The 15,187-nt window shown below is 68.6% G+C and overlaps 1 protein-coding gene across 12 annotated transcripts in view; it reads left to right on the top strand.

Annotated features, from left to right (window-relative positions):
• Nucleotides 1-62: 62 nt before the first annotated feature.
• Nucleotides 63-15,187, top strand: part of MYO18A (myosin XVIIIA) — a 40,402-nt gene continuing 25,277 nt past the window's right edge. For 4 of the 12 annotated variants that reach the window (XM_041126561.1, XM_041126559.1, XM_041126560.1 and 1 more), the window contains exons 1-4: nt 63-159; nt 2,972-3,081; nt 5,301-6,393; nt 14,838-14,978. In XM_041126561.1, coding sequence (XP_040982495.1) covers nt 5,380-6,393; nt 14,838-14,978 — 1,155 coding nt within the window. In that variant the 5' untranslated portion in view covers nt 63-159; nt 2,972-3,081; nt 5,301-5,379. Of the gene's footprint in view, nt 160-2,971; nt 3,082-5,300; nt 6,394-13,448; nt 13,795-13,999; nt 14,064-14,316; nt 14,395-14,837; nt 14,979-15,187 lie in introns of those variants that run through there. The other 8 variants (XM_041126565.1, XM_041126562.1, XM_041126568.1 and 5 more) reach the window with 5 other exon arrangements.

Below are 15,187 nucleotides of genomic sequence, written 5' to 3'. Positions count from 1 at the left end.
GGCGCGCCGGGCGGCGCGCGCAGAGCCGGCAGTGCCCGCCCCGGTGCGGACCCGCCCCGCCCCGCCCCGCCCCGCGCTGCCGCCGCCGCCGCCGCCGCCGGGGCCCGGCACCACCACCGCCACCACCAGTACCGGGCCCCGTTCCACCGCCGTTGCTGGGTGAGTACCCCCCCACACACCGCGTCCTTACCGTTACCGGTAACCGGTACCGGTACCGGGGCGGGGGCACGACGCAGCGCCCGGCGTGGGGCGGGGCGGGGCGGGCTGCGGCTGCATCGCTCCCCCCCCCCCCCCGTTTCCCTTCCCTTCCACGGGCTGTGCGTGTGCCCGTGCCGTTGCACAAGCGGAGGGGGGGGGGGGTGTGTGCGTGTGCGCGCCTGCTTCCCCCCCCCCCCCGTGTTTTTGCGGGGTGCGTGTACGCGCATGGCCCCGCTGTTGTCTTGCGGCACCCGTGTGCGTGTGCATCCCCCGGTGTCCTGCAGCGTGTGCGTGTGTGCATGCGTGTGCGGCGGCCCCCATTGTGTCACCTTGTGCCTGCTCGCCTTTGCACTGCGGGGCGTGTTTGGATGCGTGTCGCGTGTGTCCGTGTCCCCCCCCCCCCCCGCAGCCCCGTTGCATTGCAGCACCTGCGTGTTTACCGCACGCGCCGTGGGGTGCTGGAGGTGTGTGCACCCCACTGGGGGCGGCTGTGTCCCCAGGGTGGGCACGCACCCTCCGCGAGGGGACAACCAGCTTGTCCCCGCAGGGTGCCCCACGTTGGGTGCCCCAGCACCCACAGCAGGGCTCCTCGGGGCCGGCCCCCCTTCCAGGGAGAAACCACTGGCCCGGGCCTTTCCCGCAGCACCGGGGAATTGAGTCCGAAGCCATTAGCCCGGCTCACCGTTAACCGCATCACCGGCACCGGCACCTGGGTCCCTTTCTGGGGTGACACAAGGGGAGGGTGGGTGGCTTTGCAGCAAGCTGCCGTGCTGGGGGCGGTGGGGGCTCGTGGGGCCTGCGGCCGCCACGGCGCCTGCCTGCATGTTAATTTGCCCGGGGAGGAATATATAGAGCGGCGGGTGAGGGCTGGGACGCGCGTCCAGAAATAGTGTGGTTTCCAGCCGGCCTGTGAGATGCAAATCCTCTGGTCAACGAGCGCTGGAGCTAAACTTAGGGCAATTATAGAAAAGTGTGGGCCCACGGCGGGTGTGCAAGGGTGTGCTGCGGCCGGCGTTCCCGCACCCCAGGCTGGCTCTGGCACGCCGGCACCAGGGACACCCACCCGGCAGCACCCAGTGCTCCATCCCCCATCGGGAGCCGAGCGTTCTCACAGCGCCTGCATCAGCCCTGAACTTTGCCCACTGACGAGTTGCGGCTCAGCCCTTCGCCTTTACTGTGGGCTGGGCCGTGCAGGGGGTCTGGCTGCAAACTGGGGCCAGAACCGGGCAGGGGTGGCGGGGGGAGGCACGTGCCCAATGGCAACGGGGCCGTGACCCACCTGTCCTCCCCCCAGCTGGTCACTAAATCGTTTCCTGCTTTCGCTCCCACCCAGCAGAGCCTGGCAGCGATCGCCGCCCCGCCACCTCTGTTTTGTAAGGACTCCCAGACTGGTTTATTGCCCAGCTTTGGGGCGAGGCGGGTGCCTGCACCCCACGCATGCACCCTGTGCACCCGCCTGGCCCCTGCCGCCCGCCCGGGGTGACGTTTGAAAGCCAGGCTTGGTCCCTTTTGCTGCCGCAAACGGAGTTCCCGCAGCAGGAGGACCTCAAATCCCACTTTGGAGACGGCCCGGCGGCACATCCTGGCTGTGACTCGGGTAAATCCGCGATTGTTTTCCTCGTGACGCATCCCAGCGTTGTCCGTAAGGGCAGGCAGTTCAGAGGAATTTGGAAACCCCCTAAATTTCCTTGTTCTGTGGAAAACCTGCGTCTGGCAAGGAGGCGAGGAGCCATCGCGCAGGTCAGCCCCTTTTTCCCTGTGTGGGAGCTGGGCTGGCCGCTCGGCGTTGCCGCCGGCGGCACCTGCTCCCTGGCATGGCGTTGTCCCTGCCCAGCCGGGCACAGCCGGGGCGTGGGGTGCCCCAACACGGTGCGCCCAAGGAGGCGACAGCCGCCAGCTCCTGTGCCGAAGCGGTGGGCAAGCGTGGCCCTACCGCCGGCATCGCGGCGCGGGGAGCAGAGCGGGGAGGGCAAGCGACTGGGAAACTTGCACTGCAGGTCCCTGCGCGGGGAGCGTGTCGGACGAGATTGCGTCTCGGGGAGGGAAGGAGTGGCCCGGAGTTTCAGTGAACGCCTTCCTCCCTGCCTGAAACTCCCCGGCGCCCTGGCAGGGATGCGGGGGCTCATGGCCGTGGGGGGGGGGGATGAAGGGGGAGTTACATCCCCCTCGCTCCTGCTTGTGGGGGCTCAGGGAGGGGTTTTGGGTTTGGAGGCCTTGAGCTGGGTCTCTCTTTCTGCCACCGGGCCCTTCCAGGGTGACATCCGCTGTCCCCTGCCAGCTCAGGTGTCACAGCAGCGTCCTTGCGTGCGATCCCCAGGCACAGCCGGCGCCCGCGGGCACCTCTCCCTCCCCTGTTATGGCTCATGCACGCCGCTGCCCCGAACACGCCTGGCGATGGGTAATCCCGGAGCGAGCCCGGGCTGAGTCAGGGAAGGCGCGTTGGGTCTGATTCAGGAGCCGAAAGACGCTCGGCAGCCGCCTCTTGCTCGCGGCGTGGGGCTGCACCCATCCAGCATCCCCGGTGCGTGCGTGCCGCCGGCGGGAGCCTCCTGCTTGAAAAGGGAGCAAACCGCAACGGCGTCCCAGGTGAGCCGGGGACACCGGTGCGTGGAGGATGCTGGGGTCTTCAACCCAGCCCACGAAGCTCCCGTTCCCCCTGCCCTGCTCCTGCCAGCGGTGGCCTTGCGTGGGGCACACGTGGCCGGGCCGCTGGCTGCCGGCGCTGCCTGATTAGCGATGCAGATGGTAACGCTTGTTCCCCCTTTTTGTTGAGCGTACAAAGGCCGGGAGGGAGCGTGTGTGTGGGGGAGAGAAACCACCGAGGACAAAGAGCGCGCCGGCCGCCTGCCTCCCGGCGCCTCGGTTCTAACCAGCACCTGCCCGGTGAGCATCTCTACTTCCAAGGGTCCCCCCACCATGGACCCGGGAAGGGGTCCCGGCAGCCCCCTCCCTGCCATGGGGTGAGCACAGGGTGCTCCCAAGGGTGCAGCCCTTTCCGCATCCCCCTGGCCACGCCGCTTCGGGGATGCCCGGGCAGCTGGGGTACCGGTGTGGCACGTGTCACGGCAGGGGGACAGGGACGGGCGCAGGTGGTTCCCTCCCTGCTATTGTCTGCGCTGAGGCCCCAGAACAACCGTGGAGGAGCTGGCAGAGAGCAGCCCCTGTGACGGTGCGGCCACCGGGCCCTTTGCCAGCAGCACCTGCTGCAGGTCATGGGAAGGAGCCGTGCCGTCCCCGGGCTCAGGTCAGCCATCAGCCCGCAGCTGGCATTTCTGGAAGAGGAGAAAGGAGCTGGCTTGTTTTCATGCGTTTTGGGGTCCTGCCCAGCCCAGGTTCTGGCTGTGGATCTAGGCAAAGCCCTGGGTGCTGCAGGGAAGGGCAGAACAGGCAGAGCACCGGGGCTGAGTGGTGTGGTCAGAGCCGTGGCAGCCCCTCTGGCCGTGGGCAGGAGGCTCGGAGCCGGCGAATGCAGCCGCCCGGCCACACTGCGTGCCCGACCTTGTCCTTCCGACTGCTTCCCCTCGCTGCCTCGGCTGTATCACGCGCCCGGGGCCGGCGCCGTGCCGTGGCTTGCAGAGCTCTGCCCTTGCCTGCCCTGCGGCCAGGTCTCACCCGGGCACGCGTGCTCCTGCCCCGGCCCCGAGGGGCGGCGGGGTTCGGGCAGTCCCCTGCTGTCCCCTGAACCCGTGTGGCTTTGCCAAGGGGAGGCCTGGTTCCCCGTGTCCCACTGGGTGCGTTCAGGGGCAGTGGAGGTGGTCCAGGCAGCGGTAGTAATGCAGCACTGATGCTGCGCTGGAGCCAAGGTGCAGCTTGGCACGGCATGGCATGGCACGGCATGGCATGGCACGGCATGGCATCCACGCACCCCAGGGTGCCTGCAAAGCCCAGGCTAACTAACAGCATGGGCAGCACCGCCTGTCCCCCCGGGCTGCCCAAACCTTGTCCCCGCACCCATCTGAGAGCTCTAAAGCAGATGCTTCAAACGTGGGGAATTTTCCTGTTGTCCTTTGTGCTGAGGTTAAGTTCCTGCGCGGCTTCCTGCCCCGTTATATATAGCTGTCAGCCCGTCCCGCGCGGCGCTGCCAGCCGGCTGCTCCAGTTTGGAGTTGTTTATCCGCAGCCCGAGCGCTCGATGGAAGTCGAGGGGGGCTGGTGGGCACCAGTTGCCCCGGGGGCAGAGAGGTCCCATAGCAGCCCTGCGCGAGGCAAGGCTGTGGGTGCTCCCAGGCGCCGGGTGCACGTAGGGTTTTCTCGGGGTGGGGGCCGGGGTTTCTGCCGGGCCAGGGTTTTGCTACTGGCTGGGTGCTCCCTCCGCCACGCGCGGGATGCCCAAATGAAAGAGCGACTGTTCCTGGAGGTTGCCGGCAGCGTCATAAGTTTCTACGTTGCCCTGGCTAAAATTAGACACTTATCAGCGTTTGGGAGGGATGTGATATTACAGGTTCCTGTTTATTAGAGCAGCCTTCACTTAGGGCCGTGTTTCCGGCTCCCTCCCCGCTGGGGAAACTGCCCGCGGCTGTCCCCCACGGCTTTGTGGTGGCCGGGGCCGGGACGAGTGGCAGAGAGGCCTCTGTTTCTTCGACAAAGGGCCTTTGAACCGGTGGGCGAGACGCCTGTGGGGCCGCAGCCGGCAGGGATGGGCGGTTTTGCCGGGGGAGCGTCCGCGCCGGTGGTAACCGCTGCAAATGCAACCGGGATGCCTTCCTCCCCTTCCCGCCCGTGCTGCTCCGAAAGGGGTCCTGAGCTGTGAGAGATGCTGGTGGGGGGGTCTTGCCCGCGGTCAGCCCCGGTGCTGGCGTGGGGATGCGTGGGGGTGCCAGGCTTCTGGGCTTCTTTCAGGTCATCCCTGGGGATGCAGGGCCACCCTTGTTGCATCCCTGGGGCTTGGTGCCCAGCCAGGGCGAGGACACAATGACCGGGGCAGTCTCAGAGCCCCACGGTGCCCCCGGGGAGGGGAGGGAGAGAGAGTGGGGACACTGGGACATGGCACGGAGCTGGGGGTGGCAGCTGGGGTGACCAGTGGGGTAGAGCGACGGGCGGCAGTGGTGAGTGTTGGCCGTGCCGCTGTCTGATGGCACCCTTGCCTGTCTGTCCTTCTGCAGGCAGGCGGCCGTGCCGTGACCGGTGACCCGACCCAGCGCCCTGCCGTGGGGGCGAGTGCGCCCCGAGCCCCCCTCCACCATGTTCAACCTGATGAAAAAGGACAAAGAGAAGGATGGGGCCCGAAAGGAGAAGAAGGAAAAGAAGGAGAAGAAGGAGCGGATGTCGGCGGCCGAGCTCAAGAGCCTGGAGGAGATGAGCATGCGCCGGGGCTTCTTCAACCTCAACCGTGCCTCCAAGCGGGACTCCAAGACCCGCCTGGAGATCTCCAACCCCATCCCCATCAAGGTGGCCAGCGGCTCTGACCTGCATCTCACGGACATTGACTCCGACAGCAACCGGGGCAGCGTCATCTTGGACTCGGGCCACCTGAGCACGGCCAGCTCCAGCGACGACCTCAAGGTGGACGATGCCAACTTCAAGGGCTCGGTGCTGCAGCGGGCGGCCAAGTTCGGCTCGTTGGCCAAGCAGAACTCCCAGATGATCGTCAAACGCTTCTCCTTCTCCCAGAAGAGCCGGGATGAGAGCACCTCAGAGACGTCCACCCCCTCCGAGCACTCGGCGGCCCCCTCCCCGCAGGTGGAGGTGCGCGCGCTGGAGACCCAGCTCGCCAAGCAAGGGGTCCCCCCGGGACACACCTGCACCCCTCCCACAACCTCCCCGCGTGCCAGGGCGCCGGAGCTCGTCGGCAAGAGGTTCCCCGCCGAGCTGCGGCTGCCCGCCTTGGTGCCCCCGCAGCCCCCCACCCCGCGGCAGCTGGAGCTGCAGAGGCGCAACACCGGCGATTTCGGCTTCTCCCTACGCCGCACCACCATGTTGGACAGGGCCCCCGACGGGCAGGTGTACCGGCGCGTCGTGCACTTTGCCGAACCCGGAGCCGGCACCAAAGACTTGGCGTTGGGGTTGGTGCCGGGTGACCGGCTGGTGGAGATCAATGGACGCAATGTGGAGAACAAATCCCGAGATGAGATCGTGGAGATGATCCGGCAGTCGGGGGAGACGGTGCAGCTGAAGGTGCAGCCCATCCTGGAGCTGAGCGAGCTGAGCCGCTGCTGGCTGCGGGGCGGCCAGGGGATGCGCCGCGCTACCTGGGATGTGAGTAACGCCGTCCCTGTCGTGTGGCCAGTGCCCTGGGTTTCTGCTGGCCGCCAGCGTCCTTGCAGCGGGTGTTTGCGTTGGCAGGGGCCGTGGGAACCAGCAGGCACCCGAGCTGCTCTGGCCAGGAGCGATGCACAGGGAGGAGCGGGAGGCTGTGGCTGGGATGCAGGGGCGATGCCCGCCTGCGCCCCGGGGCGGCAGAGCAGCTGCAAGGATGGGTTTGCATCAGGGCTCGCAAACCGGCACCGGTGGGTTTTGTCCCCCTAAAATGCTCAGTGTGCTGTTGGGTTTGGCCTTCCTCCTGCTGGAGGGGCTCCGGGAGAGCCCAGCTCTGCATCGCGTGGGGGAAGTCTGTCCCCATCCCTTCGCTGAGGTCTGGCAGGGAAAGGAGCTTTGCTCCTTGCTGCCGGGAAATCCCTAATGCTGCTTTGCAGGAGGGGCACTGCCTGCCCCGCTGCATGCCCCGCTGCCCACGTCGGCCTCCCCCAGCTGGGATCCCTCCCCGGGGACTGGGGCGGGCGGCGTGGCCTGCCGGGGGACGGGAGCCGCCGATGGCGCGCGCAGCCCTGCGCGTGCGGCTGGTGCTGTATAAATAGAAACTTAATGGCTGGGTGACCCACATCTCTTGTGCGAGCCGCCCGGCTCTGCTGACCCTGCCGTGGGCTAACGAGCGACCTGGCCGGCTGGCGGCCCGGCAGAGGCCCCCCAAATGCCGACAGCCTGCAGGGCTGGACCCCCTCCATGGTGGCAGGGGGGTGCAGCAGCGCGGCGTTGGTTTAGCTTATAACTGGGCTTGTTTAGCGTATTTTTAAGCCTTCCGTAGGGAGGGGAGGTTGCCCGTGCCCACGGAGCAGGTCGCCTGCACCAGGGAGAGCCATGCTGAGCACGGCGGGGCCCCATCCCGGCGCGTTGGTGGCTGGGACAGAGCGAGAGCGGCCGCGGTGAGGCCGTGGCGGTGGCCACGGGGCTCCATGTGCTCCCCGAGCAGGCGCCGGTGCTGCGGGGTGGAGTCTGCGCCGAGCGGAGCGCTGGCTTTCTGGCAGCTCCTCCCCGGAGCCCGGCAGGCGTCACCGGGCAATGCCGGCTGTACCGGCCGGGATAACCCCTGGCCGGATAACCCTACGGGGCCGGGGGCCACGGCTGCTGCCCTCGCTGCGGTACGCTGGCATGGGGGCAGGTACGCATTCGATGCCAGCGTGCGGGGGTCGACGAAGCGCTTGTGCCCGCCAAGAGCACGGTGCTGCGGCTGGGAAGGAGGAAGAGGAGACGCCGGTGCCCTTGGGGCTGCGGGGGAGAGGCCGTAGCATAACGGCCTCGCGCCAGGTCTTGGCACGGTTAGACGGCATCAGCCGGAGGAAACCGGCCAGAGGGGCGGCAGTGACCGTGTTTGTGGCATCTTCGGGTGCCACTGCAGCACGGGCACCTCCCGGCGCAGGATGCTGTCCTCCTCCCGTGTGGTGCAAGGGTGCGCCGGGGAGACCCGCCGCGGTTTTGCCGGTGCTGGGGAGCCGACGCTGTGGTGCAGGGTACGGTCGGGCGTCCCTCACCCGGCAGGGCCGTGCAAGGTGCCGGCGCAGAGGGAGGCCCAGCTCTCCCCCAGGCCCTGCTAAGCTCCCTGGAATGTTTCTGGTCCTAATTTAAATAAAAATGATCCTTTTTGAAACAGGAAATTATAGACATATTTTGGGCTGTTGCTCTGGAAGCCCCTCCCCGGCTGGAGCGGGGATGGTGCCGGGCTCCCTGCATACTGGGGGGGGGTTTAACGCCCTTGGCGGGGGCCATGCCGAACCACCCTCGTCCCCGCGGACCCACGCCTCAGCCGGGCAGGGGCAGCACCCGCCGTGTCTGGGGGGGGGCTCTTGGTGCTGCGGGGTGTGCAGGGGGTCGCCTGGTGGTATGGCGTGGCCGGACATCGGGGACCGGGTGAAACCACCCCCCCGTGTCCAAGCCTTGCTCCTGGCGCGGGGCAGCCAGGCTGGCTCGGCTCCACGCTTGTATTTATTTATTTACCGGCGAAATTCCTCTGGCAGGGCCCAGGCGTGCGCCGGCCGGGCAGAAATATTCCAGAAACGCCTCCGACTGCTCTAGCACTTCTGTGGGACCACAGGCATTCGGCAGCCACGCCGGCAGACCCCGCGTGCCATGCTCGCCCGCCGGCCACAGGCGCCCTGGTCCCTGGAGGTTGCTGTCCCCAGGATTCAAGGCCACTGTGCCACAGCGTGGCTGGGTGCCGGCTCTTTGCCGTGCCCCACGTCCCGCTGGGGGACTCCACTGGGAGATGGGGGGACATGGGGTGGGGGCTGGGGGACTCCCATTGTGCCGGACATGCTTTCTCCTTTTGTCCACGCTTCTTCCAGGGGAAGTTCTTGGGTTGGCTCTTCCTCTGCCCTTCACCGTAGGGATGGTGCTGCCAGGGCATCCCCGGTGTAGGGGTCCCCGAGGGACCCTGGGGAGGGGGCTTGTGTCCGGCAGGCCTGTCTACGGGGTCGGTGCATCTCTGCCGAAGTTCCCGGTGGAGGAACGAGAGGAACCTGCTGGCCGGGCAGAAACACTGCCGTGGCTGCGTGTCCGGACTGGGGGTCCCAGTGGAGATGGGCTGTGGGAGCCGGGCTCCTCCCTGGTGGGTGGCTCCGTGCCCTGCCGCGGGAATGCTCGGGACCCCCTGGGAAGGCAGGACCACTTTGCATCGCCCGGGTCTGCGTGGGTTTGGCTTGCTGTGGAGGGGGCTGCAGCAGCTCTGTGTGCCGGGTCTGGGCCAGTGCCTTCACCAAAGCCTCTTGTTCCTGCTGTCAGGGACGTGACCGCAACTTTTTGCTAATAACCCGGTGGCTGCTGCCAGCACTACCTGGGGACACCGTGGGCACCCGTCCACAACCCTCCGGTTGCGCCAGCCCTGCCGAGGGTGTTTGCCGTGGCCTCTCCCCAGCGCGTGCCTGGTGCGGAGACGGGCCGGGGCTGCCGTGTGGTGCCAGCCACGGGGCAGTACTGCAAAACTTGGCGTTAACAAGGGCCGGACGGGCCAGCGCTGGCCTCCCCGGCACGGGGATTTCCAGCCCGCCATCGACACAGCCCTCCCGCTCACGCCAGGACCCCCTGCTCCCTCCGGGAGTGGTTTTTTGGCTCGGGACACGTCCGTGTCCCTGGGGTCGGGCAGGGAACCTGCTCAGGCACTGGCTGGAGTCCCCGCCGTGCCCGAGCCCAGGCAGTCACCGCCTCTCCTCCACGCCGCCGGCGCGCCTGGCTCCCTGCCGCCGGCCTCCTCCCGGCAGGCCCCGCGCGGAGAGGCCCCCGGCCCCTCGCTCCGCCGCCACCCCGCTCCCGTTGTTTCCAGGGAGACCTTGGACTTCCAGAGGCAGCTTTGCCGCAAAAGCGGCTTTACCGTGGGCTGCCGTACCGTGCCGGGGGGCTGCTGGGCCGGCACACGTCCGTGGTTCCGGCCCTCGCTTTGGGGGGCTGTCCGTCCCCGGGAGCGTTTTTTGGGGGGGGGGGGGGCTGTTGTGTTCATGGGAAAACAAAGGGAGGAGCAAGTAGTGCCAGGGCCGCACCGCCCGACACGATGCCGGACACCCCGCTGTGACGTTAGGCACCCCACTCCGACACCAGGCACCCCGCCACGGGACAGCGGGGTGCAGGAGCGTGCAAACCCAGCCCTCGCTGCGCAGGACCCTCCCTGGCTCCCCCCAGCCCCGACGCCTGGGGACGTCTTTCCCCGCTCGCCCCGGGGCGGGCGGTGGGACGGAGGCCGGGCAGTTCCCCCCGCAGCGCCGGGTTGCCGCGAGCCCACATCACTTCCTCCGGCGGCGGTGGCGGCGGTGGCGGCGTTGGCGGCAGTGGCGGCGGTGTCGGCGGCGTCGGCGAGGCCCCGCTGGCCGCGTGTCCCCCCCCCCCCCCGGCGCTCCCTCCGGCTGCTGCGCGCGCCGGCGGGGCCCTCGCATTCCTTGGCTATTTTTAGGGTGGCCCTATCAGCCCAGCTGTCCCCGCGCCGCCGGCTGCCGCCCCGCTAGTGCCTCTCCCACCGCGCTGCGCCACGCTCGCCCCGGCGGAAACCCCGCTCCCGGCTCGCCCCGACCCTGCGGTAAGGTGGGGACCCCCCCCGCCCCCCCCCGGCGTGACCAGCACGGCACGGGGGAGCACGAGGGGGGCACGTGGGAGCCAGTCTCGGCATCGGGGTCGGGGGCCGTGAGGCTCCTCTCGACCCTGGGACGCTGTGGCGGCCGGGGGGCTGTTTCATGCAGCCCCCACCGGGGACCCCGGCACCAGTGCTCTCCAGGGACCTTTGCGGTGGTGCCAGGCCGCGCGGAGGTGGGAACGCCGTGGGCGGAGGGTTTGGGGGCTCTGACCCACGGGTGGGTTCGTCTCGGGACCCCCGTGCCCAGCCTGTGCTCCGGGCGCTGGCGTTTCACACTGCGGTGACAGGGGGGTACAGGGGACCCCTTGGGACCGGGGTGATGTACCCCCAGACGGGTGGGTTGGTTTGGTAGCCAGGTGCTCCTCCACGCCGTGCCTGGCCCTGGGAGGGGGAGTTTTCCCCCACGGCCCTGGGCACGACCCCCCTGGGATTCAGAGCGTGGGGTGGTGGGTCCCCACCGGGGCTGCCCGGCCGCTGGCACGGGGTCAGGCTCAGAATAAACCCCGGCTGTCAGGGCGAGCAGGGCGCCCGGGGCAGAAAATATCCCTTCCCTCATCCTGGCATTTGCTTACCGTAGCGGGCTGGCCCGCCCTGGGGGGGAAACTGGGGCACGGTCCTGCGGCCTGACTAAAGGGGCTTTTTTTTGCACAATGAGTTTTAACCGGGTCTTAGCCTGGCCACCTGTCTGTCCCCAGAGCCCTTCCTATAGGCACCGCCTGTTTGTACGCTGAGCAGGGCCAGGTGGGCTCAGACCCCCATTCCTGAGGGTCCTGGGTTCCCAGGGCCGGCAGGGAAGGGCACGTGTTCGTACACCGTGCCATCGTTCAGCAGCCCGTATGCCGGCCCGTCTCACCTCTCCCTCTCTCCCCAGCCAGGGTTGCGGCTCCATGAGACATCGCCATGGCGTTTTCATCCCGGTTTGCGTTCTGGGAGCAGAAGGGAAGTCTCTCACGCGTTTGCCTGCACCCCACATTCGGGTCACGCTGCTACACGCTACTGACCAACTCCCCCAGTTTGCCCAGTGCCAGCACCATGTTCGGAGCGGTGATCCCAGCCTCTCGCTGCGCTGCCATGCCAGGGGCCGCACCGAGCAAACGGGGAGCTGCCCCGCGCCCCTCCGCAGCACGGCTGCGGTCACCGACGGGGCGACGCATGCGATTACTAACGCTATCACTAACGACCGCTTTGCGAGTGGCTGGTGAAGCCCCTAACACGGTGTGAGCCACCTCGGTGCCGCCGGCCGGCCCCGAGCGCTTGCAGGAGCTGTGTGATGGCGAGCAGGGGAGCATTGCCTGCGGGGTACACCGCGCGCTGCCGCCGCGGCGCCACGGCCGAGCCCTGGAGCTCGAGAAGCGCGACCCAGGGTAGGGGAGGGTTTGGCTGCCCACCCCCCTCCCAGAGACCCCCGGTCGCCCTGCTCGACGGGGAGCTGGCACGTCCCACGGTGCGGCTGCCGCAGAGATTAGCCGGTGACACTTAAAACGTGCTGTGACGCCCGGCGGAGTGACGTGCAGAAAGGCAGAGCCCCCGTGGGGAGCAGTGACGGGGTTCTATGTACCAGCTCGCTCACCGGCTGCATGCAAGGAGGGGGCCCGGGCCAGGCGGGCAGGGCGCTTTCCTTTCCCACTTTTGGGGTTTGCCATAACCAGGGTGCATCTCTGCGCTTCCTCCCACTTTTTTGGCCGCCGGGAAGCCTGGGAGGACACGTGTCCTCGCCCCTGGGGCTGCAACGGGCTGCAAATTTGGGCTGTTAAATGCAGCAGCCTCCTGCCCCCCTGGCATGGAGTGATGGTCCCGTTGGCTTTTCCTGGTTTCTGCGGCTTTTCCGGCAGCGAGGCCCCGTGGCGGGCTGAAACGCGCTCCTCTTGTTTGTCTGACCCTCAGGTCAAGGACGAGGACAAATCCTTAGCTGTGAAAAGACCCGGGAAGGAGGATGGGGCTGTAAGTGTCACAGGGCATGGGCAGGGTGGAGCTGTGTCGGGGATGGGGCTCGCCCTCGGTGGGGACAGACCCCGTGCCAGGGCTTGGGAACATCACGGACGGTTTTGGGCTCAGCATCCCCCCCGCACCCGCCCTGGTCCCTGGGGAGCGCCGGTGGCCGCTCCAGAGCAGCGTGTGGAGGGTGGTGGGTGTTTTTGGCAGGGATGCTCGGCTGTTGGCGCACGGGGATCTCTTCCCCTCCGCCTCCCCGGGGCATGTCCCTGCCCCGCACACCCCGGCAGGACGGTGGGTCGGTGCCCACCCCGTGATTACGGTGCCGGCTCCTGTGCTGCCCGCCAAAGCTGTTGGCGGAGAAAATCTTGCGGCTTGCCTTGTGCGTTGCAGAGAGGCTGCCGGTGCCCTGAGCACTGAGTTTTGCCCCCATACCGGTAGCCCAAGAGTTGATGGGTCCCTGCGTGCAGGGCCGGGGAGGTCACCATCGCTCCCAGCCCTGGGGTCCGGTGGGGAGCTGTAGGTTGGCTGGAGGAGGGGACTGGGGGTGCTGTGTCCCTCGGTGCCGGGGTCTGGCCGGGAGCTGCGCTCCCATGGCAGGGCATGAAACCCCGGGCACCACCATGACCCGAGCAGCGCGTGCTTGTGGTGGCAGACACCGCACCGTCGGACCTCCACTCACACCGGTGTCGTTGTGGCTGCAGTCAGAGAGCCCGAAGGATGCGGCGTCTGCACCCCCAAATCCTGAGCCCCCGAAGAGCCCCGAGCCACCCCCCGGGCGAGAGAAGAGCCCGGAGCCGGTGCTGAACGGGGCAGCCGTGAACGGGCTGGAGGGCCCGGCTGCCGAGGCACAGGGGGACGACGGTCAGGGGCTGTCCCGCCGCAGGGTGGTCCGGGTGGTACGCAAGGTGGTCCGCAAAGTCCTACCGGGGGAGGACGCCGGCAGTGCCAAGGAGCCGGGGCGAGACACCAAGTCTGCCGAGCCGGTGCCACCCCCCAGGAAGGAGGAGACGGGCCGTTCTGCTGTCCCAGCTCCCCCCACCGCGCCGCCTCCCCCCGCTGTGCCAGCAGCCCCCGCCAAGCCAGAGCCCAAGGATGAGATCTCAGCGGGGCTCAAAACCCTCATGGCAAAGGGCAAAACCAAAGAGCACCGGCCGCGGCTCCGGCCGGGGGACAGGCGGGAGGAGAAGTCCCCCGAGCCGGCCAGGGGGGACGCGAAGCCGTCCCTGTCCCCAGGCGCTGAAGCCAAGCCGGAGCCACTGGTGCAGTCTTCGGGAGGGAAAGCGGAGCCGCCAAAGGCACCCGCTCCGAAACCCACCGCCCTGGAGAGGCACAAGGTACCGGTGTGTGCACGGCGGGGGATGCTCTAACGTGGTGGCAGAGCTGTGCCGCCTGGCGTGGCACGGTGTGAGCTCACCCGCATGGTTTGCAGTGGTTTTGGGGTACGTGGTGCTGGGCGGGGGTCACTTTTCGGGGCAGTTGTGTGCGCTGCGGCACCCCATCACGCTGCCCCTTGTCTCCCCCATGGCTCGTGTGGAGAAGAAGCTGCAGCCTGGCGAGAAGCGTTCGACCCCTGCGAAAACCGCCCCAGCACCCCCCCCAGCAGGTGTGTGGGAGCAGCGACCTGGGTCCTTGGGCATTGCGGGGTATCCGCCGGTACCCCGGCCGTGCCGGCCTCGGCACCCGCGGGTCTGCGCCAGCCTTCACCCCGGTACCCGCCCTGAGCGCCGGCGGGCTGCAGGGCCGGGAAAGCCTCTGCAATAGCCCCTCTGGTGCCTGCGTGCCGCGAGTGCGAGGCTGGTGGGGGCTGCGGGGGCCGCGGGGTGGCCAGCCTGGTGCTAATGGTGCTCTGCCTCCAGGCTGCCCCCAGCCCCGCGTCCCGGCTGAGCCCGTCGGAGGAGGCACAGCGCCGGCTGGAGAGGATCTTCACCGCTTCCGTAATTCCGGGGGCATTGGCGCTCGCGTGCTGCCCGCCCGGGGATGGGGACACGTGGGCAGCGTGCGGCTGCCCCGGCCGTACCGTGTGCTCCGCATGGGGTGCTCGTACCCCTGTGCCTGGCTACCAGCCCCGTGATCCCTCTCTGGGTGGCACCGGTAGCAGGGGACGGATGACCAGGGGTGCCAGGGGATGCCAGCGGTTTTGGGGTCATTGCCCGGACCAGCGTGCCCGGCTGTGGGGAGCTGCGATGTCCAGCAGCCCTTGCTGGCGGCATCCCCGCGGCAGCACGGGCACGGCTGCCCGTGGCTGGGCCGATGCCCAGGCAGTGCCGTGGGGTTTGTGGCCGTGCCTGGGTCCCGTGGCGCGTGGCGGTGCCGCTGCTGCTCTCTGCCTCTCACCCCCTCTCTTCTCCTTTCTCTCCTCCTTCCTCGCTGCCGTTAGCTGGACCCCGCCGCCTCCGCCTCGGCACCCAGCCAGGTACCGTACCCCCGTCCTCAGGAGCCCTCTGCCTCCACCGGTGACCCCCCGCCGTCCTCTGTCTGCCGCTGGGCTGGCGTCTGCGCCCGCGCCTCGTGCTGGAGCGTAAGGCTTTCCCCGTCCCACCCCGCTCCGTGGGCTGCCGCGTCACCCACGGGGCCGGAGGGTGCCGGGGTGGCCGGAGCTGGGTGCCTCTCCCCACCGGGGCTGTGCCGGGGAGCTGGGCGTCCCGGGAGGATGATCTTGGTGGAGGTGGCACGGCTAGGGCGGGCGGGGGTGCAGAGCAGGACAGAAAGGGGCAGAGCATCTGGTAA

Source organism: Aquila chrysaetos, chromosome 10 (genome assembly GCF_900496995.4).
Source record: "Aquila chrysaetos chrysaetos chromosome 10, bAquChr1.4, whole genome shotgun sequence".
In the NCBI taxonomy this organism is placed as follows: Eukaryota; Metazoa; Chordata; class Aves; order Accipitriformes; family Accipitridae; genus Aquila; species Aquila chrysaetos.
This window is presented reverse-complemented; position numbering and strand designations above follow the sequence as displayed.